Genomic DNA, 24,744 nt, shown 5'->3' on the forward strand with positions numbered 1-24,744 from the left:
CTGTCATACTTTATTTTTTAAATGAAAAACTACTTAACGTCCAGTCTTGAAAATTTCTGTGATTTTTCCTCTTCGTGCGGAGAAAATTCTGTGAAAATTTCAAGGAATGATATTGATTTGGTCTACTTCAAAAAAATAAAATGCGAGCGTAGATTTTTAAACACCGCAAACGAGATACGTGGTTTGGTAGTTTCACCGTCGATATGTAACAATGTATACCGTTACAGCTTCTAACATGATCCTAAAGCACTAAAAAATTGATTTACAAAAGAAAACTTACCTTCAAATAGTGACAAAAAAGTAACAACTCATGAAAATGGCTAAATATTGAGCTAACGTCCATGTCTTTTATCACTACGGCAGATGTAAACAATCCCGAATCATGGACCAAGAGAATAAATAAGGACCCCCAACTCCGGTTAGCGCTGACATCAGCGCTCCCTGGCAGAGGGTGTAGTGAACTAAACCGATGATTGGGTCTTCCTGTTTATATTTCCATGCACCACCTATTTAGGCTTATCACTCAGTAGTGCTCATAGAAGTTTCTAGATCCTCGTATCCTCGTGGTCGCCCTGCAGTTTTGAAGAGTGTAGTGTGAAAAGTTTCCCATTTTCATTTCAATCTTCGTCAGTCTTCGTGTACATAAACTGGTATTAATGTGAAGTGTTATTTCTAACCGTTTTACTCAGCAGCAACTGCTGTTGAGAAAGCCAAAGGAAGTGTGTATGTAGTGTGCAGCAGGAATCAGGATTGTACTTTTAGCCGAAGGCGCCGCTCTGTTAAGTGAAATCTTTTTAGTGAGAAATAGTGTTGTACTGATAAAAATCAACTGAGTGTCACAAAATCAAAGATACTTGACTTCAAGCATTACCTTTAATTTGATTATTAGCAAGTCTCTTTGATTCTGCGTCAGAAGTTGACTGAATCATCTTTGCTCGTGTTCTGATAAGATACTTCACATCAAAGTCTTTCGCATTGACCTCTGCCGAAGGTATGTATCTATACAATTTCATTAGTTAGCGAAAGTAAAATGTATTAAAGTATCTACACAAATAAATAAATCATAGATAAACAAAGAACATTGCATGGAATAACATACTATAGAGGTACGATCGTGGACCGCTGCGGCGTTAGTTCACCGCACCCTCTGCCAGGTTCGCTGCGAGCGCGCGTTAACGGTTTTTAACACAGGGTAGCATAGGGAGTTGGGAGTCCTTATTTATTCTATTGGTCCATGCCCGAATTGACTACAGTTTTCGTTCAAAATAGGGTTTATCCCGTCGGTTCTTACGTATAGAATGGAGGATTTGACCGCTTGAACGTTCAAGGAATCCATTTCTAAATTCTACTCTGGTCAGAAAATCATCGATTGACTCAATATTTGCATTTGAAAATCGGCTGCCAATTCCTAATGGGAATACACTGTAAGTGATGAAAAGACCAGGTTTGTCATGAGATGTGACGTAACAAGTGTACCGGATCCGTCCCCGCGTAAAACTGACCGTTTTGAAAATCCGAATTCATAGGCGAGTCATTCCTTGTCAAGTGTAGCAGGCTCGGAACTCGACCGATTTTAGAAATTTCGTAACTCATTACCGACACAAGATAGGGCTAAGTACCTACCGAATAATTTACACAGAGCCCAAGTAGCATTTTTCAACGGAAAAATCGCGATTTGTTGCGATTTTGTAGGCGATAAATCGCTAAGATCATCAACATCTGAGCGATTATCCTCGATATTGTTGCAATAAAATCGCGATTCCATAGCCCGGCAATTTATTGCGATATTATCGTAACAAAAACCGCGATACATGGCGATTTAATCTCGATTTTATCGACGAAAATTGATCGCGATTTTATTGAACAAAAAATTGCGATGCACAGCGATTTAATCGCCGTAAATCGCAGTTTTTTATTCGATAATATTGCGATAATCAACCGATAAAATCGTTATTTATCGCGATCACTGTTCCTTGGGCAGTTGGAGATTTCCAACAGGACACCTACCCGATTTTTTAAAAAATGCGAGTCAGGTATGTATATTTTGGCTCTGGGGTACGGATACATTGATCCTGAAATATTTTATGGCAAACTAGAATCCCATAGGTGATAATGCATCTTTGCCCGTGCATGCGACTTATTTAATTGACTAAAGCATGGTTTTTAGTGAGCGGGAAGTTCGAACGGACGTACCTACACGAAGAAACGCAATTTAAGTACCTATTTCTGGCTATGAGTTGAATTTGGAAAGCTTTATTGCGCCCATCATTGTCGCGGGGTCATAACGAGGGGTTGCGCGCCCCCGCTCATGCGACTCGCGCGCCCATGGTGTTTGCTCCTATATCTACTAAACGGTTGATTTTCAGGTAAAGTGGATGAAATTTCGGACCTACGGAACATAATTCGACATTTTCAGTCGGAAATGACTCTTTAAAAATATGAAATGACCTTTTTCCGACATGCGCCCTTTTCGCCCCTTGGGCGGCGGGTAAAATTTTTCTTTAATTTTTTTTTCCAAAAAAGCAGGTGTGTTTTTACATCACATAGAAACCTTTGAGAGGTTGACCAACTTGAAATTCACAAATTTAAAAAATAAGGGACACCCTGACAGGGAAGTTCGAACGGACGTACCTACACGAAGAAACGCAATTTAAGTACCTATTTCTGGCCATGAGTTGAATTTGGAAAGCTTTATTGCGCCCATCATGTTTAACGTGGAATGTCACTGAGAAAACGAATACTGTGCTGCTAAGGTTCGTGCCCTGTCTAGTGGTCTGTTGTTCTTCAAACCGCCATTAAAACACAATTTACGATGAATCAAAATGTATGCTGCATACTACTTACCTAATATAGCCATGCACATTAATGAGACAAAGCAACGGGCCTGCTGTGCCGTTTTTTTTTATTGTCTTAATCGAAAGAACTAAGGCTCCTGATGTCACAGGAATTTTTCCGGAGTTTCTTGATCACTGAAAACCCTAAAAAATTCAACTTAAAGACGCCTGCGTCATTCCACGTCAAGTGTACCCGGCTCGGAACACGACCCCCTCCGATCTGGCTGAAAATTGGTATACGAGGCCTTCACATCATTCTAAGAAACTGAATTGAAGGGTTTTCCTATCCGACGCCCCGTTCGCGAGATATCGACCCCCAAACATGGGGTGAATTTTAGCGATATTCAAAAAAGCCCGTTTTAGCGATTCTCATTTTCTCGACTTCCTTCTCTTCGACTCTCCGTAGCGAGACTCTGTATCAATCCATCATACTTTGAAAGAATGTTTCTAGGCCAATATTTCATGTAGACTCTGAATATGCCATCGAAATTGAGCTAAAAGTTATTTAAATGACCGTAACTTAGGGTTTTTCAAAATTTACTATTTTTTCGCCATTCAATGTTCAAACTGAATTATCTAAAAAACAGTCGCTCCGATTTTCGATTTTTTTTATACTTCAAGCTTCAGATATATACTTTTGGTAAATATACTTTTTTCAATTGCTATCGGACGGTTAAGGGCCTAAAAAAATTCAAATAGGCCAAAAAAGGTAAAAAATTGGTAAAAAAAGACGATTTTTTACATGTTAATCCAAATATTTCGATAATGGACGCTTTAATTATCGATATTTTCCCCAGTTTACCCTCTTAGATGTATAACATCAAACTTTCAACGCTTTTCATACATTCACCGATCGATTAACGGCCTGAGGGAAACCGGAAACCGACCAAAAATCCTCGTTTACGCAAAAAGGCGATTTTTCACGCGGTAACCGATGCATTCCATGGATTGTAACTGCAATTTCCAATTTTCTCTCTCCATTTCAACCTTAAGGTGTACACTTACGAGTAATAAACACTTACTAACGTGCATCGATAGGGCAAGTATCTAAACGGAAATGAAAACCGGGCGGAATTGCTCAAAAATGACGGGAAAAGGCGACTTATCGCATAGTCAGGGGAGCATGTGTTCGAAAATTACGTCCCGTTTGCACGTTTGTGATGCAAGTTTACTCTCTTCGTTTTGGTCCCTAGAATGAGAAAATCTTTGCAAGACTCTCCGATTTTGATGCCAAGGCTCCCAAAAACAAGATGGCGGCCAATGGAAGCTGAAATTGAAACGTTGGTAAAACGGCACAAAACGTCAAGAGAGGTGTCGAAATGTGGAGGTGTGTTTAAATTTGTGAATTTCAAGTTGGTCAACCTCTCAAAGGTTTCTGTGTGATGTAAAAACACACCTGCTTTTTTGGAAAAAAAAATTAAAGAAAAATTTTACCCGCCGCCCAAGGGGCGAAAAGGGCGCATGTCGGAAAAAGGTCATTTCATATTTTTAAAGAGTCATTTCCGACTGAAAATGTCGAATTATGTTCCGTAGGTCCGAAATTTCATCCACTTTACCTGAAAATCAACCGTTTAGTAGATATAGGAGCAAACACCATGGGCGCGCGAGTCGCATGAGCGGGGGCGCGCAACCCCTCGTTATGACCCCGCGACAATGATGGGCGCAATAAAGCTTTCCAAATTCAACTCATAGCCAGAAATAGGTACTTAAATTGCGTTTCTTCGTGTAGGTACGTCCGTTCGAACTTCCCGCTCACTAAAAACCATGCTTTAGTCAATTAAATAAGTCGCATGCACGGGCAAAGATGCATTATCACCTATGGGATTCTAGTTTGCCATAAAATATTTCAGGATCAATGTATCCGTACCCCAGAGCCAAAATATACATACCTGACTCGCATTTTTTAAAAAATCGGGTAGGTGTCCTGTTGGAAATCTCCAACTGCCCAAGGAACAGTGATCGCGATAAATAACGATTTTATCGGTTGATTATCGCAATATTATCGAATAAAAAACTGCGATTTACGGCGATTAAATCGCTGTGCATCGCAATTTTTTGTTCAATAAAATCGCGATCAATTTTCGTCGATAAAATCGAGATTAAATCGCCATGTATCGCGGTTTTTGTTACGATAATATCGCAATAAATTGCCGGGCTATGGAATCGCGATTTTATTGCAACAATATCGAGGATAATCGCTCAGATGTTGATGATCTTAGCGATTTATCGCCTACAAAATCGCAACAAATCGCGATTTTTCCGTTGAAAAATGCTACTTGGGCTCTGTGTAAATTATTCGGTAGGTACTTAGCCCTATCTTGTGTCGGGAAGGAGTTATGAAATTTCAAAAATTGCGATTTACATTGAAACCAATAGGGCCGATGCACGGTTTACTCCCGAGATCTCAGAATGACTGAAATGGAGTTGGATACCTTTTGACCCAGGGGCCCTGGTATGATAATGTCGTCACTTTAGCAGTCTGTTACGATAAATCATCCCCGCCCACCTTTGAAAGTGAAAAAGAAGCGCTTCCAAACACAAAAAAATGAAATTTGCTAATTTAGAAAGTTTCCATCCACAGTATTACAGAATTTTCCAGTTCCTCCATAAAATCATTTTTAAGAACTTTGTACATATCTTCTGAACTGTCCAACAGAAACTTATCGGAACGTTCTCGATCCGGTTTTATCGTTGTTAGCGAAGGCAGAGAAGACTGGAGAATAGGGAGAGACTTATGTAACAGATGAGTCTCTTAATATTGAGTTTGCGTAAAGGGTGGGGGGGGGGGAGGAAAGGCTTTGAAATTTTTTACCAAAATAGTGTAAGGTTAGCTCATAAAATACGGAGACGGTATTGAATCTAAGAAATCGAACCATCCGGTCGAACGCTTCTCTATAATTGCTTCGTTTCTGCAGCCGTTTCAGTTGTCATGGCGACATTCTGTGGGGTGGGTGATGCAATGTTGCGAAAACGTGAACTGATTGGTTGGTTTTGACTTCACGTTTTCCTCCTCCTTTCTATCGATTACCCGCCATTATGATCTCATGTATCCCATTCCTGAGCACAGTTCACCCCCTCTACTTTTCTGTACCCCACAATGCACGTTTGGCTAATTCTCTTTCCTTCCCGCCTACCTCTTTCCTCCCTCCCCCCCCCCCTCTCTGACTTTCTTCGAATAGCCATCCGTCTCCTCATTCATATCTCACTCATTCTCGCATTTCACCAAACTATTTCTCGAGCGTACCTATATTCTTCGCTTTTTCTTACCCCTCAGAATGTCATCGGAGTCTTCGATCTTAATGTTTTGAGTAGGTAGGTATCAAAGGCTACATCTGTGTTAAAATAAATGGGAAGACACAATAAACTAGGTAACCAACTTTGTTTGATATTTCACTGACGACAAGCTTTATTCTTCTAAGTTACAGGCTTTACACAAGATAGGTACATATAGGCCGTGTTTTACGCATATACACACCAACATCTTAGTCCCTCAGTCTAAACGACTCCTTACTTTTTTTGAATTTTCAAAAGAAAAGAAGATTGTAGAAAAAAGCACATATGCAGAGATTCTTGTTTTTTTGTTGAAGAAAAGCTCCTCTTACAATTCGACCACTACTAACGATAAACAGGGTGTCCGAATTGTCCCAACAGTCCATTGGCAACTTTTGAACGGTTAGAGATAGAAAAACGAAACTTTTAGACCGTGGGCCAGCAAAGGGTAACCCCCCCCCCCCCCCCCGTGGGAATTTTGAAGATGGTGATTTTTTTTGAAGCTCTCAACTAGTAGAATAAGATTTTTCTTGTTTACGCGAATTCTATCGTGGTAGGAAGCCCCCCCCCTAAACCCCCCAAAATTGCTCAGATTTCCGAACTTTTCCGCGAATTTGCCCATTTTTCTCGAAAAGGCTTGATTTTAGGGCAAAACTCCACGTTACCATTCTGAAAGCTCGTGAAAGAGCCGTAAGCAAAAACGACATTTTTCGCCCCCCCCCCCCCACTAAAACTTATTCAAACTTCGTCTATCAGTTACTAATACTGGAGCGCTTCTTTCCCCAAATTTTCAGACCCCCAAAAAATTTTGGGGGGCGCTAGGGGGGGTGGAAGTCAAAACCTGTAACCATCAATATCTTTCGAACGAAACAAGATATTGAGGCCCGGTTTGAACAAAAAATCGTCTAAAATTGCATACTTTAAGATTCTAGAGGTCAAAATCCCAAAATTAAATTTTTAACTTAACTTATGTGCTTTTTTTCAGTTTCTGAGGAAAAACAATTTCTTTTAAACAGATTAAACTGAAATTTCACATTTTTTGATTTGAACCAAAACCAGTTTTTTAAATTGTTCGTCTTTTTCCGCATCCAACGAGTGGTCGTATAAGCTGGGGAACCGAACGGTTTCGGGGTTATGATCGATTGAAGTTTCCGCTCAACGCGCGCCGACCGATTTTTGCGCGCAAAAAAGTCGGATTTGACTGTTATTAGATCACATTTAATGTTCAAACTGAGCAAAATGCATTATTAGGGACTCTTGAGGGTCGCTGAGTCCAGAAATTACAGATACTTCCAAAAAATTCACGTTTTTAAAATTACAGCTCTGTACAGGACCACTGAGCGGCCGGTCGGCGCTCAGTGGGCCTCTAAAATAGCGCTACGGAGCTGTAATTTTAAAACGTGAATTTTTTGGAAGTATCTGTAACTGGACTCAGCGACCCTCAAGAGTCCCTAATAATGCATTTTGCTCAGTTTGAACATTCAATCTGATCTAATAACAGTCAAATCCGACTTTTTTGCGCGCAAAAATCGGTCTGCGCGCGTTGAGCGGAAACTTCAATTGATCAAAACTCCGAAACCATTCGGTTCCCCAGCTTATACGACCACTCGTTGGATGCGGAAAAAGACGAACAATTTAAAAAACTGGTTTTGGTTCAAATCAAAAAATGTGAAATTTCAGTTTAATCTGTTTAAAAGAAATTGTTTTTCCTCAGAAACTGAAAAAAAGCACATAAGTTAAGTTAAAAATTTAATTTTGGGATTTTGACCTCTAGAATCTTAAAGTATGCAATTTTAGACGATTTTTTGTTCAAACCGGGCCTCAATATCTTGTTTCGTTCGAAAGATATTCATGGTTACAGGTTTTGACTTCCACCCCCCCCTAGCGCCCCCCAAAATTTTTTGGGGGTCTGAAAATTTGGGGAAAGAAGCGCTCCAGTATTAGTAACTGATAGACGAAGTTTGAATAATTTTTAGTGGGGGGGGGGCGAAAAATGTCGTTTTTGCATACAGTTCTTTTGGTCTAGAGAAGTTATAAGTGATTTTGGCCATTACTCGCGGTCCCCCAAAATGGGGGAGCTTAAAATGTCAAAATATCTCAAATTTCCGCGAAAATGACCGTTTCGCCGCGATTTCTCGCCAATAACGCGGAGAAGGTTGGTAATATCGTAAAATTGTTTATCCCTAAAATGATAGAGCATTAATTTTTTTATTCGAGGGGCGGCCTAACCCCTCGTGGGGGGGAGGGGGGCCCCCAGCAGTACCCACCCTATAAAAACCGTCAAGATTGGCCGCTTCCTTAAAGTAGCGTTATGCGCAAAGAGAGCGGCAAAATGAAAACAAGTGGCGTTTGTTCTGAGAGAACATCAGTGTGACTTTTTGTGGGAGGTGACAGGGGGGAGGGAGGTACATCCTCCTCCCTCCCCCTCCCCCTCCCCCTCCCCCCAAAAAATAATCACGAAAAACGATAATAAAACGCGAAAATTCCTCTTTGTAAGACGACTTTCAGGGCTTGTCATTACACGTTTACACTAACATAATTTAACGAGGGGGGGAGGGGAGAAGGGTTTATCCTCCCCCCTCCTCTTCCACCCCTCCCCTCCCCCACATAAATAATCACGAAAAAATTTAAATAAACGCGAAAATGCCATATTCTAAAGGGCGACTTTCAGGGCGTGTCATTGTCACGGTCAAACTAATATAATTTAATGAGGGGAGGGGGGGGGGCGTTAGACATCTTAGCCTCCCCAGCCAACATTAAAAGAGGGTGGGGGAGGGGTAATTTAAAAACGTCACTTGCTGAATAATAGGAGGGACGGGGAAACCTAGCTGCAGTAGGAGAATTTCGTTAAATTATGTTAGTGTAAACGTGTAATGACAAGCCCTGAAAGTCGTCTTACAAAGAGGAATTTTCGCGTTTAATTATCGTTTTTCGTGATTATTTTTTGGGGGGAGGGGGAGGGAGGAGGATGTACCTCCCTTCCCCCTGTCACCTCCCACAAAAAGTCACACTGATGTTCTCTCAGAACAAACGCCACTTGTTTTCATTTTGCCGCTCATCTTTGCGCATAACGCTACTTTAAGGAAGCGGCCAATCTTGACGGTCTTCATAGGGTGGGTACTGCTGGGGGCCCCCTCCCTCCCCCCACGAGGGGTTAGGCCGCCCCTTGAATAAAAAATTAATGCTCTATCATTTTAGGGATAAACAATTTTACGATATTACCAACCTTCTCCGCGTTATTGGCGAGAAATCTCGGTGAAACGGTCATTTTCGCGGAAATTTAAGATATTTTGACATTTTAAGTTCCCCAATTTTGGGGGACCGCGAGTAATGGCCAAAATCACTTATAACTTTGCTAGACCAAAATTTCACGAGCTTTCAGAATGGTTATGTGAAGTTTTGCCCTAAAATCAAGCCTTTTCGAAAAAAATGGGAAAATTCGCGGAAAAGTTCGGAATTCTGAGCAATTTTGGGGGGTTTAGGGGGGGCTTACTCCCACGATAGAATTCGCGTAAACAAGAAAAATCTTATTCTACTAGTCGAGAGCTTCAAAAAATCACCATCTTCAAAATTCCCACGGGGGGGAGGGTTACCCCTTGCTGGCCCACGGTCTATTTAGGACTATTTCTATCTTAAAGGGGACCATCTTCCAGAGGGCTCAAAACTTTTGTCAGTCCCTCGGGGGGGGGGGGGGGAGCCTCGCCCCCAAATTTTTTTCCAAATGGTAACCGCTTTTTTGTGATACATCATTAGAAAGTACATAAAAAACTAAGAATTTTGGTGCAATCCGCAGATCGATAGGTATCTTAATTTTTGACCGAGTCATAGGTCAAAGGTCAAATTTGAACTTTCTTAAAAAAATCATAGGTCCGGTTCAAATTACCGAAGAGAAAAAAATAAGACGGGAAAATCTACCAAAGTTTAAGCACTTTTAAGTAAAAATCACTTAAATTTGAAGGGGGGGGGGAGTTCGGACCCTCAAATACGTCAGTTCAAAGGTCATACGATTTTTCCGCGAAATGAGCCAATTTCCCCTTACTTTCCCTTAAAATTATCTCGGTAAGTTCAAAGTCAGTTCAACATTACGTTTACAAGTCCCCAAGTTTAAAAAAAACGAAATTTAATCGGTTAAATTTCATCACCTTAAATTTCGTTTTTTGAACTTTGCCCAAAATTTGAGGACTTGTAAACGCAATATGATTTTGAACTTACCGAGATAATTTTGAGGGAAATTAAGGGGAAATTGGCTCATTTCGCGGAAAAATCGTATGAACTATGAGCTGACGTATTTGGGGGTCCGGAGCCCCCCCCCCCCCTTAAAATTAAAATTTAAGTGATTTTTGTGATTTTTACTTAAAAGTGCTTAAAATTTGGTAAATTTTCCCGTCTTATTTTTTTCTCTTCGATAATTTGAACCGGAGTTATCATCTCTTGAAAATAGGTCAAATTTGACCTTTCACCCATCATAACTCGAACAAAAATTGAGATATTGATCTGCGGTTTGCGCCAAAATGCTTAGTCTTTTATGTTCTTTCTAATAACTATCACAAGATAGGGGTTACCATTTGAAAAAAAAGTTGGAGGCCCTCGCTCCCCCCCCCCCCCCCCGAGAGACAAAAAAGTTTTGAACCCCCTGGAAGATGGTCTCCTTTGAGATAGAAACATTCCCAAAGTTTCGTTGTTCTATCTCTAACCGTTCAAAAGTTACCAATGGGGTACGGACTTTTGGGAAACCCAGTATAATACTCAGTATACGCCTCCTTGTTTTTGAGGGGAAAAAACACACCTTATTGCTCTTTGATTTGTAACCTGCTTACCGAAATGTATTTTGCTCTTTGATTCGTAATATTTTCTTAATTGTGAAGAATTTATCTTCTATTAAGGTGATTCAATGGACGCCATATTTCGTGTCAAAACGGCATGCGATATATCGCATCAATTGGTTCCATTTTTTCAGCTACTCGTCATTTTTCTCAAATTTTGAGATCGCAATTCTGTATTCAGGAGACTAAAGCACTCACTTACCTATTTTAACAAAAAAATTCAACGTAATAAAGGCGTGATTTTCTTAAAGAGAAAACATAGCATTCGATACTGATATCGAAACTGCACTGGAATGCGATATTTTCTCTCTAAAAAAACCACGCCTTTATTACGTTGAATTTTTTTGTTAAAATTGGTAAGTGAGTGCTTTAGACTCCTGACTATAGAATTGCGATCTCAAAATTCGAGAAAAATGACGAGTAGCTGAAAAAATGGAACCAATTGATGCGATCTATCGCATGCCGTTCTGACACAAAATATGGCGTCCGTCGAATCATTTTAAAGCTTTCGTGAATATACTACCTATATTATCATCAGAAGAAATTTTAACAATAGGTATTAATGATGCCTTTCTTATAATTTTATTTGCGAAGTGACAGTTCACTTGAATGTATTTCGAATTTTTAGGTGGTCAAGTTTCCAAGTCTTGCTCTTGTGAGAGCTCCTGAGTTATATCCACACAGGATTGGATCCTTAACATTAACGCTTAATGTTTCTAAGAGATTTACTACAATCATAATCTCAGAAGTAGCCTCATATAAAGCAACATATTCGGTATGAGTTGAAGATTTTGTGACAAAGTTTTGTTTGCGGGTTTTCCAATAAATAAGAAGGGTTTCCTTAAAATCGAATAACATACCCAGAATTACATTTGTGGTCAATATGATCGATGCCCTGTCCGAATCAACAAATGAGTCTAATACCTTTTTTTCATTGACATTTAGTTTTTTCGAGACATAATATAAAGGCTAATACTTTAGAACTCTCAGCGCGTACTTATAGTGTGTTTCATCAGCACAAGTAGTAAATCTATTGCGGCAGTTGACGCTGTACGTTATTTCAAGGCAAGTTGTGCTACTTGTGTACAGGAGGGCACCAATATAAGATTTCTGGAAGGTAAATTTGGATCAAGATTTTTCCTCGGATCCACATGGACATGAAGATAGGAAGATAGATAAGACCCTCTTTACGCCCTTCGATCAAAGAGGTATCACCCGGGTTCGAAGGCATTACGTGTAGGTATCCTTGAAATTCAAGTCCGAGCCCGCATAGGTGGGTGAATCCAAATAAGGGTCAAATTTCAGGTTCAATTTCCTCCCAAAATTTTTTTGTGAATTTTTGGGCAAACCAAACTTTATTTTGACTCTCATTAGGTGTAGATTTAGGAAATATAGCTCGTCGAGCTTAATAGTTATGCTTAAACCCGAATTTCCACCGTCACGTGTATCACTTCCCAAAATTTGCTCTAATTTTGCCTGATTTCCCAAATTTCCATCTCAGAGGTGACATATAATACTTTTAATTGAAATTTGAACGCAATTGTCATAAAAGCATCGTCGAGCACTAAATTAAAGCATAATTGAAAACATGTAACCCTTTCATATCTTACAGAACCAAAAGAATTCATCCGTCATGAAAGATATCTGGAGCTTATTCTGCTTATTTTTTAGACAGTTCCGTCTGTTTATCCTACTGTTTTCCTTTAACACGAGAAGAAGCTTTTATTTCTTGGAATACTGCAATACAAAATTGATCAAAAACATCGAATTTTAAAACTTCAAGTGGGCGTGTACCCGCTGAAGTGGAGGTAAAGCCAGGAAAAGTTTGAGGAATTGCATTAACATATCAATTACACTGGTCAACGTTTTTTTTTTTTTGATTTTCCGAAGATTTGCCAACGGTTTTGGAGTAGATTTTTGGCGCTGATTCCGAAGATCACCTCCATTTACCTGTATCAGTGCGACTTATCCCGGGAAAGTTCGACATTTTTCCGGAGAAATCGGAATTGTCCTTAAAAATCTAGCTTTTCCAGCAGAGTCAATCTTCCGGGAGAATCTGTGCACGATGGAAAAAACCTAGGAATTTTTCGATTTCGTAGCCTAAGATACATAAGAAACCATGTATTGCACCCCTATTAAAATCTTTCTTTTCCTAATGCCAAGGTTTTCCGGTCCAGTTTCATTAAAATCAATTAATTAGTTACTGAGATAGCATTTTAGGCAACGTCCGCCATCTTGGATTTTCAAATTTTGAAAATTTGACTAAAAATTCGAGTTTCCCATTCAAAAATATCCCCGAGTACCAAGTTCCGCGTAAATCGATTGATTAGGCGCTGAGATAGCATTTTAGGTCATGTCCGCCATCTTGGATTTTCGAATTTCGAAAATTCTACTAAAAATTCAAGTTTCCCATTGACAAATACCTCCGTGTACCAAGTTTCACTTAAATCGGTCGAAAAGAGCGCCTACAGGGCTTAAACAAACAAGTCTCAGTTGATTAGACGCTGCGATAGCATTTTAGGCAATGTCCGCCATCTTGGATTTTCGAATTTTCAAAATTCGACTAAAAATTCGAGTTCCCCATTGAAAAATACCCCTGGTTACCGAGTTTCACTTAAATCGGCAGGAAAGAGCGCCTACAGGGCTTAAATAAGCAAGTCTCAGTTGTGACAGTTTTCCAATCTGTCCCACTGAACTGGGACATGGGACAGGATGGAAACATGGGACAGGATGGAATGGGACAAGATGGAACGGGACAGGATGGAATAAGCTGTTTTTTAAGCTTATCTCTAACAATAAAGACAATTTCGGTGTTTTTTTTCACGGAATATTTAGTAGCACGTCCTAGAGGATCGGAATAAGAGAAAATTTTCCCTAATGCACACTCCGAAAGTATTTTACGAGCTGATATTAGTGTGTGTGTGTATGCTTGACGCCCTGTTAGTTATCGTGTAAAGCATTCTGTTTGGCATCATTAATGGCGGTAATCTTGCACAAAAATTTGCGAATTTCAGAATTTTTGCCATCTACGATGTCAATCAAAACAAAAAAAGTAGTTTTTGGAAAAACCTCAACGTTACGGCAATCATATAGAGCTTATTACATCGTTGCCATGTCTCTCCTGACTGTTGCTGACTGTTGCTCGGGACAATGATTCTAGCGCGTGAAAAAGTTATTGATGGAGCAAAAAATGAATTGACATTTTTTTTTCTCAAATTCAAAAGCATTACCTATCATCTCCAATAAAGTTTTCTTAAATAATCACTCTAGTTATGCTGCAACATCGATTTAAAGTCAAGAACGAGGCACGGGGGACACGCAAATTTGGGACAAATGTAGGCAATTTACACATTCAAAGTTCTCCTAAATTTTTATTTCAGTCCAAATAAAGTTGGAAACAGCATGTAATAGTCAACAATAGTCTGGAAAATGAGAAAAAAATTTGATCTGCCCATGTTTCTTAGATTATGACGATTAAAACAGCTGGGGACACCAGATTAGACGCTTATTTGAACTCACCCAGGTACCACGGAAAATATTCCAAGTCCAAAATTCCGGAGCCCGCGCCGCGCGCACCAGGCGCACCTTGGAAAATATTTCAAGTCCCGAATTCTGGAATCGGTAGACTCGGTGCTCTGCTTTTGTCTAAGGGTCCACTCGGGAGTACACGGTCCGATTCTGGATCTTTTTGTATATGGCCTCCAGGTAGGTTAGGTCACTTGACACCACCACCATACTAAAGTTAGGTTGCTAGACATCAGCATACAATGCGATGTTGCTATAAGTTGCACCGAAAATTAAATTATTTATTGCACCATATGGCAGTATCTGTGCTCAAACCTCCATTTCCATCCTACTTCGGTAGAATTCATCCTACTTCGGTATAATCCACCCTAGATAAGTTTACACACTTGTAGACTGCGACAGAAGATCCATCACCTTGATTCCTTCATTTACTTTACAAGCAAAAGTAGTGACGTCAGACGATCTTCTGTCGCGGTCTAGAGGTGGGTAAACTTATTTGGCGTGGACTCTACATGTCCACTTTTTTGGGTGGGAAGGGGTAAGGTCCGCGGAAACTCGAGTAAAAGTGAATATGTTGAACTGAAACTAAATATGCACCCGTAACTTAATGATAAAATACTAAATTTGTGAAATTTCTTCCGAAATAAATTCATGCCGCGGTATAAATGCGCGGACTTTATACACAAAAATCCGTCTTCCCTACTTACCGACAGCCCCACGGACACTCCGGACGTTTTTTTGCTTAATGACAGTAGAGTGAGCCGGTGCAGCACATGACAGCTTTATATTCTTGGACCGAATAATATGAGACAAGTTAGTGACTTGATTACCCCTATATACCTAGTACACTCTGAGAATCCATTGAACCAACATAAAAGTTCTAGTAAGCCTAACCCGACCTCTGCCGAGACAAACCGAACTCTGATTGAGGTTGCCACAACAGCCACATGCCACATATATTGGTTGGAGTAACCGAAATTTCCGGTTGTGCTAAAGAAGACGTTTGGCTTATCGGAAACTCTGTGTCTCCCTCAGAAATTTCCAGTTGACGCCACTAAGAATTCTGGTTCTGAAATTACTCTAATTTTTGGTAGCCTCAACCAGAGTGCCGGATCTGGTTATGAACCTCGGACTATGTTTTCAATCCACTAAGCACTGACTTCACGGTGATGTATCAGAGTGACGTCAAAATCACGTTGGAGATATATTATCGTGGTATCATCCCAGAATGTATTACGTAAAGCGGCGTGATGTCTCAGTGAGGTCAGAGCCGGATTTACATTTTTTGCGCCCTAGGCTAAACTTAGGGTGGTGCCCCTGAAAGTAAGCGCTCTTGTGGGGAGGGGGGGGGGGTCCCAGATGCCCCTCCCCTCCAGATCAGAGGGAGGATGTTAGGTGTCAGGACCTTTGATGACAACACAAATGACATTTTTTAATAAGTCACGTTTTTGAATAAATTCTCAAAAATGATGCGCCCCTCAGAATGCTGCGCCCTAGGCTATGGCCTATGTAGCCTATTGGTAAATCCGACCCTGAGTGAGGTGGTCATTATGACTCTCTTTTACTAGGGGCTCATTTTCACATTCATAACATTTTTCTCTCAACTTGGAATCTTAACAAGAGAAAATGTGCGGCTACTCAAACTGGATGCGTAACACTACTTCGAATTCTACCCCTTCCCTCCCCTCCCGAAAATGTGACTTGTTCCTAAATATTTACTATAGTCCAAATTTTATCAAAAAGATACCTAGTTATAATATTTGTACATTTTCTCAAGGAGCTCGTCCTTGAGATGGAAATGTTTTTGTATAAATTACCTTAATACACATACCTGCGGATATGTTATTTGGTGCTCACTCATGACCGAAGGGTAACCGTGCATAGTCATGTTCATAGATACGTTGACACTCATGCTCGGGAATATAGGTGATTGATTTGTATTAGTGTTAGCTGACCAGTTTCCACCTGCATTGCTTGTCATACAGAGATCAGCGGGGTCTAAATTAAAGCCGGGCACTCCATTATTGCAGCCTCCTCCATCAGAGTATGAACCAGCTCCCGGCGAGACAGGCATCATCTACCAAATAGAAGCACGTTTTTTTTTTATCCTACGCTCATATTTAAGTCTGTTGGGGGCCCGTTTGAGAAGAGCACAAAGTTCCAAAAAAATTTATCAAGGGAGGCCTCTCGTATCCTCCATTCTTTTGAAACATAATTCTAAAATCATCCCCCATTATCGAGAGGATGCACTTTAGGAGGAGGGGCCGAGAGGCCTGTACCATCGATCGCGGTTATGCGCCCAAACATCTTAAATTCTGTTACCATACCCTGGAATCGGATTTAATTTACTACGCAAAAAAAAATGTAAAGAAAATGCGATGGTCATCTTAATACTAGAGAGGTGAACCTTTAGGGACCTCTCACCACAGAGTGCACTTAGCGCCCCATAATGCAAGAGATACAGCCGTGCGAGTAGACTTTTTAGTGGTTAAATGACACGAAAATTACGATGCTCACATTAAAAAAGTCTGAAATACACTCCTTATTGCGCAATTTGCGTTGTCAGGAACGCGCTTTTTCAAATTTCCCGCGTCTGGGGGCAGTTTTCTAACGGCAACTCGCGGCTATTTCCGGTCAACTAAAACTGACAACATAGCCTAAAAATCGGAGCTCGTGATATCGTGAAATGAAATGTAGAAGGATTGCGTTGGATATTTAAAAGTTGATCGATATGGTTACTGCATAAAGCGTATATGGACCACTATAAGAGATCACGTTGGGTTTGTAAACAAACTGAAGGAAAAAATAACAACAACAACAACGACTCGACATCTTCCGGAAATAACCGAGCCCGCCGTTTGCTCGTTTCCGGTGATTAGAAAACTGCCCCCAGACGCGGGAAATTTGAAAAAGCGCGTTCCTAACAACGCAAATTGCGCAGTAAGGAGTGTATTTCAGACTTTTTTAATGTGACCATCGTAATTTTCGTGCCATTTAACCTCTAAAATGTCTATTCGCGCGGCTGTATCTCTTGCATGCAACAGGCCCGTTCCAAAATCTAGCCCTATCTCTCTTCCTCTATATAGATACTTTAAGCTCTCAAGCCTCCTAAATTTTCATTTCTGGTATCGCTTAAATTCAGCGTCCCCCAAATAGCATCTTTCAACGGAAAAATCGCGATATTTCGAAATTAAATTGCGATTTTTTTACGATTTTATCGGTGATAAAATCGCTAGGATCATCAACATCTGAGCGATTATCCTCGATCATTCGCGATTTTATTGCGATTTTATCGCGATAAGATCGAGTATAATCGCTCAAATGTTGATGATCCTAGCGATTTTATCGCCAATAAAATCGCCAAAAAAATGGAGTTTGCGCTGTCAGCCGATTTCCGTCAGGTTCAGCTGTCAAGTCCTTTAACAAGTACGAGAGTATAATCCCCGGAGCCTCCGCGGGGATTCGAACCCGAGTTGCAACGGTGGTAGGCCTGCACATTGCCACTAGGCTATGGCCGCTATATGACTAACGTGTGCGAATTGAAGCCTCGTATACATGGATCGGCGCTTCGCAACCTCACAACTTTTGTCATTGAGTTGACTGACACCGAGTTTTCATTGGATTTTTTTTTTTATTTTCCCTCCTCCGTATTTTATTTCATACCTTGAAATACGGTTGGTAAAATAAGGCTCTATTGGTAATCTCATCATTTTGTCTCTGTAAAATTATCAATAATAGTGAGATGGCAAAGTTACGGATGGACCTTGTTAAACACGCCAATATTTTTTATCGACGGTAGTAGAATTACCGAGATAAAATGGTAAAGTTACCGGGAGTTGATTACCGATAAAAGTGGTATTCTTACCTGAAAAAACCAGTAAAAATACCGGTTTTTAGGTAAGCTTACCAGTCTGTCTTGGTAACATTACCAATAATTGGTAAAAAAAGTGAGATGGTGTAAAGTTACCAACGGACCTTGGTAAAAACGCCGAGAGTTTTTTTCTCAATGTGGGCGTACCTCCTACCATCCCAACTCCACGCCCAACCACGTATCGAATCATTCTTACACCTCCACTAATTGCAATTTAACCCCTCGAAACAAACTCCGCGTCACCCCATTCCTCCTCTTCTCACTCCCAACCCCACCCCATACCCTTTCCTTTATGACCATGCAGAGGCGATTTTAGAAGTAGGCACATTTTCATCTTAATGGGGGGGGGGGGGTGGCGGCGGCATAGAAACATCTTTCATAAGCATCATTCATGCGATAGTGGGCGTTGATGAAAAATTGCAATTTTTTGCAATTTTATCTCTATAAAATATCGTTCGATAAAATCGAAATATTATCTCAATTTATAGCAATTTTTCTCCCTATAATATTGCGATGAATCGCCGTCAATAAAATCGCGATTTTATCGCAATTTATCGCGATTTTTTATCCGATAATATTACAATAAATCGACGTCGATAAAATCGCGATACATTCTCCGTTTAAATCGCAATTTATCGCAATCACTGCTACTTGGGTCTGCCGCGACGATTTTCATGATTTTTACGGCTTTCGATAGGTAATTGTCTCTAGATGTACCCGCTTTATTCAGATTTTGGAAATATGACCCAGGTTTTTGTACATTATGTGGTAAAGCTGAAAATTCTCCCATGTGAACAATGTTAAATTTCATTTTTTGTCACAGTTCCTTTGAGCATTTTACTGGGCCGATTTCTATGATTTTTGTAGCTATCGACGGGTGATAGTCCTTAGATGAGCCCGCTATAATCAGATTTTTGAAATAGGACCCACCCTGAAAAAGATAGCTTCATGATTTAACCAGAACTTCTCGTTATAGAAATTCTAGTTGCCACAACCAGAACTCTGAATGCGACTATCAGCTGTATCGGTTGACGCAGCTATATGCGCTAGTTCGCGTAACCAAACATTTCTTGCTGGGGTAGATCTGTTTATCCGAAACAAGCATTTCTGGTTAGGAAGACCAGGCATCTCAGAATGATCCGCGTATCCAGCAATTCTGGTTCGCTCAGCCTAGACGATCTGGGTGTTGAGTTATGAGCCAGAACGGCTCAATATTTCTGGTACGAACCAGACATTATGTTTCACCCTTCAATCTGGCTGGTTGGTATTTGACCTTTGCCGATAGGCCAAAAAATAAGTTACTGTATTCATTTCCATTTCAATTTGCTCTTGCGAAATAAGAATAATAAAAAAATGAGAATAATAAAAAAATAAGTTTAATAAAAAATTAAAAATAATACAAGCTAAAAATGATTGAAAAAATAAAATAAGTAAAAGTAACAACAAAATAAAATTACTAATAAAGATAACAAAAAATGAAAATAATAAATAAATAAATAAAAATAATGAAACTAAAAAGTGAAATAAATAAATAAAAACAACGAGAAATACAAAAAATATGAAAAAATACTGAAACTGTAAAAATTATGAAGAGATGAAAGAAATTAAATACAATTATGGATTCAATTTGAAATAAATGTCAATGAAAATAAAGTAAAAATATTGAATGGTATAATTGAAAAACGATGATTCTAACAGTCGGAAATTACGTTTAATATATGTTACAAGTTAACTCCGTTACTTTGCGATCGTTTTTTTCTAGCTGGTCCAAAGCCCAGGAAAAGGAGGAGGGTTGTGCGTAGGGCTAGCAACCCTACCACGTAAAAACATCCAAGCTGCAAAAACCAAGTTGGAGGCCAAAGCCCACCCCGGGCTGTAGCGTCACTAGTAAGTAAGTAATATTTATGTTACAAGTTACATCGAACACATCAGACCTCACGACCTTTCAATATCTCATTAGCTATGTTTATGCGAGCCTCATAACCTAACTTCAATCGAAACCTGAGTTTGAAACCAAGGTTCAACTCTAGTTCAAATCACGGCATAAACGATACGGATGAACTAACGAAATGTAGGTTTCCGAAATTTGTGTTTGAAACCTTATTTTACACTAAAGACTAGGTTTTCGCACTCCGCATAAACGAACCGGAGGTTGAAATTAGTTGAAATTCGACTTCAAATGCGATTTTCAGGTGCGCGATCGGCAATAAGGCGGATTCATTATCATAACGTTCGTAAACAACTGGTGCTTATCCCACGATTTAGCTTTAATTTTGCCATTATTCAACATTTTTTACAATCATAATTTTACTATAATTGTTGCTTAAGCACTTTTACGTGATTCCTTCAGTTATATGTGGCTTATTTATCCTTATTTAGCTAAACGTAGGGCGTTATTTTCTAGTGAAGGTGTTTAGTGTCAGATGGAATCCAGGCTTATTACTGCTTTTTCAGATAATTCTTGCAACTCTAATCAACATTTAATGACTACAGAAGCAAAGCAAGCAAAGAGCTTTACAGGCTACAATTGAGTAATAGCCTTACCTACCAGTTCATCATCTGCGGAGAACTTTTTTACTGTATCCACACGATTTGCCTAGGATTTCAAGATAAGGCACCCTGCTTCCCTTTAAAAAGTGCACCGAATTTTTTCATTTCATTCTACCGATTAAATCTGAAATCTGATCCAATCAGAGCTGTGTAGCTCTTGAATTTGTGTGGTATCCATGTATCTATTTCCTGGTTGTCCTACTGAAAGTGAGAGACCAGCCACAACCGTGACCTGCTGACTTATTTCTTTGATCCAATCTCTTGTAAATGATGACTCAAATTCTGAGGCCATCATTTATTGAAACTTGTTCAAAGTTATTGCTCCAAAGTATCGTCACTCTTTCATACTGAGGCAGAAGGAAGGAGATTTTTTGGTGAGTACTCTGTTATCCAAGATTTGCAATTTGAGATAAGAATAAGGTTTTTATTGAGGCGTGTAACAATTTTTGGTCGTTGAATCACTAGTCATAATTGAGCCTTGGCGTTAGAGATCCATCTATTGTGGAAAGTGGCTCTGCCTGTGCAAAAATATCTTGTGACAGCAGTGAATGGCAGTAAATGCGCTTTACAGGTAGACTGAAAGCCCCATATTCCAATCTACCCGAATAATTAAATTCAAAAGCATTTTTGAATTGAGCTCATATCGAATCTCAATGGGAGAATAATATACAGTGTAAGCGAAAGAATATCAATGGTAAGGTTGGGTTTGTGTGTTTGGTTAGTGAAATGCAATGGCAGGTTCTGAAATCTTGTTTGTCAGTTGCTCTTTTGATTTCAGTCACCTTTGAAAATCAAGGTTAAGAAAAAACAAGCAGTGAACTCCAACACAATGTGTTGATAAGGCGCGTCATTAACTCGCACATATCAACCCCTTTAGTTTTCATTTACAGAGATTTCAAAACAGGCAAACAGCACAACAAGAGAATTCACGATCCAACACTGCGAGGTCAAAGACGCACCTTGACGAGACCGTGTATTGTGAAAGTAGAGAGCTATTCGATCGAATTTAAGTTTTTTGATCTGCCTCAAGCAAAATCTTATCAGATTCTTGAGGAAAAGTGCTACGGAATAATTTAAGCGAAGAAAGGAAAAATTCTGTCGAACTCCTAGAAGATAAAGTTGATTTAAAGGTATTTTGGGGCTAAAATACCCAAATCACCGGTAGTAAAAATCCCGTTATATTATTGAAAAGAAATTGACTCGATATAAATGCAATTGCATTAAATACGTCTTGATTTTGTTATTTTAAACGTCTTTCCATGCAAAGAAGTTCAACCATGTCGTTGCTTTATTCATTCATGAATTGAAAGTAAGCAATCTACATCCCGGAAATCTACTGATTTGCCGTAAAAAATTGCAGAAACTTGATATACCAGGTCGATGCACCCACTCGTTGAATTTACCAACCAATTTCGTGAGTGCAAATGTGTAAAAATCAATATGCTATAGTCATTTTGGGTGCATTTATTTTTCATGAAACAATAATAATTTCAATCCCGAAAAACCATCAATTTTCCGTATAAAATCGAAAAAATCAAAATATGTCGACTCCCCGACGTGAAAATTAGATTCTACGTGTGTAAATACTTATGTATCGATATGCTGAACAGAAACTATGTGTGGACACCGTCAGAAGCCCGCGGCAACATTAATTCAACAGAAAAACTGTAAAAATTAGATCGGATTTTAGCCGCTTTGCCCGCCTCTCCTCGTTACTTACAACAAACCGTTCTTATACTCATCTCAAAATTTTTCTCAGAGCTTTGGGTTATTATCAGCTTCCATTTAAACTCCGGTTCGATGGCCGAATCGGCTGCCAAAAAAGCAAGCCACTGTTGAAGGGTTCTATGAGAAATTCGTGATATTATCGGCTCTCAGGAAATCACCCCATGGCTAAAATTGGTGGTATAAATGTTTAAGTGCTTAAAATAATCGTATTCAAGAAACTAAGGAATTAAACTATGGATTCCTTTTTTTTTAATAATATAACGGGATTTACTACCAGTGATTTAGCTATCATAGCCCCAGAATACTTTTAAAGCGCCTTTACGTTCCAGAATCTCGACGGAATTTTTTTTTTTTTTTGCTTAAACGATTCAAGAGACACTGTAGTTAAGAATATAAAGATTTTTCGATTTGGACGTATAAAAAATGTTTAACTCGTTCAGGCACACCGTGTATTGTATGGAGTACTGCTGTTATTCGACCGTTGTCTTCAGGTCAAAATTCTTACAAGGAAGCCCCTTGCAAGAGGCGAATTTTTTGTAATTTCTCCCAGTTTTTTCAGCGTTAGGTATATAAATGAATTGCTTGTCAAATTCTGAGGTCAATTATATTTAATTGTAATTTATACTTTCTTTTTTTCCCCTTCATTTTATTTTTCGTATCGAGAAGTCGAGGTTTTGTTGATTTCTTCGGATTTCGATTACTGTAACTTCTCTTCTATTCGGCCGATTTTTATGAATGAGGTCTCTTTTTATTTGTGTTTTAACGGAGAGTAAGGAAAAAATTGCTAAATACACGCGAAACAATTTTTTTTTGAAAATTGGATGAATCCTAGCGTGACGGTGAAATGGTTAATGAAGCGTGAGTAATTGGGGTACGGGTATCGGCCGCGTTGGGACCCAAGGCGACCCAAGGCCCATTGTTCTTCGTGACGCCGACGCAGTGATCAGGAGCGTGGGGAAGAGAGGGATGAGTGGACTCCTGTATGAGCCACGTTTAGCAAATGGTCTAATGAGTCTCGAGGCTCATCACAGGTTGCACTTACCACTATCCTGCTGGCCCCGGCTATCAGAGCAAGGAGTACCAACTTTTGAAAAGGATAACAGTGGTGTGGAGATATGTCAAAGCAACGTTTTGAACAAAACAGAGTGAGTGAAATTCTCATTCAAAGAGTGCCGAACTGGTCAGCCATCCTCGAATCAGTTCGCTTGCTTCCGCTTATATATGCATATTTTAAATCAGCGCGTCGTACTCTTAGGCTTTTTTTAAAAAAACCAAGTAACGTAGACTCTTGGTATTCACTGCACATAAACTAACGAGCCCCAGAATGAGAAACAACTTTAAATCATAATTATTGACGGATAAATAAACTTTTTACACGCTTTGGAAAATCTCAGAAGTTCGCGGTAGTCACTTTTCGGTAAGGAACTAAGGGACTCGGTTATTGTATCGAGCAGGGTTCGAAACGATCGCAAAGGCGGTATACTACGTATACGCGCCAAAACACATAGGTAGGCAAACAGTGGTAGGTAGCTTGCCTATTTTCTTCCTGTCTTGCTCATGGACTCGGAGAGCAGTGGGAAAGAGTAGAGTACCTGTATAGCGAGAGTATGGACAGATGTGAAACTCCGAAAATCCATCAGGCCTTCACCGATGCTTCTGCGAATAAAGTTAGGGCCCAGAAATGCAGGCCAACCTATGAATTTCAATTATCCAGAAAGATTTACTAATACTATTGTTACGAACCGTCGTTTATTAAGCACGTGTTTGACTCCGTTTTTGCATAAATTTACTCAATTTTCCGGAAGAACGCTCATTTATGTACATTCTTGGCCATCTTGGTTAGAATTGGAACCTGCAGACTGGCAGTGAAATTTTGTGCGTTAGAAGTTGGTTAGAAGGGTGGCTGCACTTTTGGGCCCTAAGCCCTCCATGAAGCGATCTGTCCATACTCTCGCTATACAGGTACTCTAGGAAAGAGGGGTGAGAAACAGGACTTCAGCGCATGTCTCTGGGAATGTGGAAATTAAAAATTTGTGAAGCGTCATCAGTTTGTTAAGATTGTCACCGTCCGTTGCCTCAAGAGGATTTAGACGCTTCTGCTTCAGCGATACATTGTTGACCTATCAATATCCGCTTATTTTGA

General features: G+C 39.7%; 1 protein-coding gene across 1 annotated transcript in view; it reads right to left on the reverse strand.

Moving 5' to 3' along the window:
- The window catches only part of LOC109039130 (protein glass), a 152,457-nt gene that overhangs the window by 47,414 nt on the left and 80,299 nt on the right, over positions 1-24,744 (reverse strand). The window contains exon 4 of the mRNA XM_072301148.1: positions 16,284-16,529. Within this exon, the coding sequence (XP_072157249.1) occupies positions 16,284-16,529 (246 nt within the window). The remainder of the gene's footprint in view (positions 1-16,283; positions 16,530-24,744) is intronic.

This window comes from Bemisia tabaci, chromosome 1, assembly GCF_918797505.1.
Source record: "Bemisia tabaci chromosome 1, PGI_BMITA_v3".
NCBI classification, from domain to species: domain Eukaryota; kingdom Metazoa; phylum Arthropoda; class Insecta; order Hemiptera; family Aleyrodidae; genus Bemisia; species Bemisia tabaci.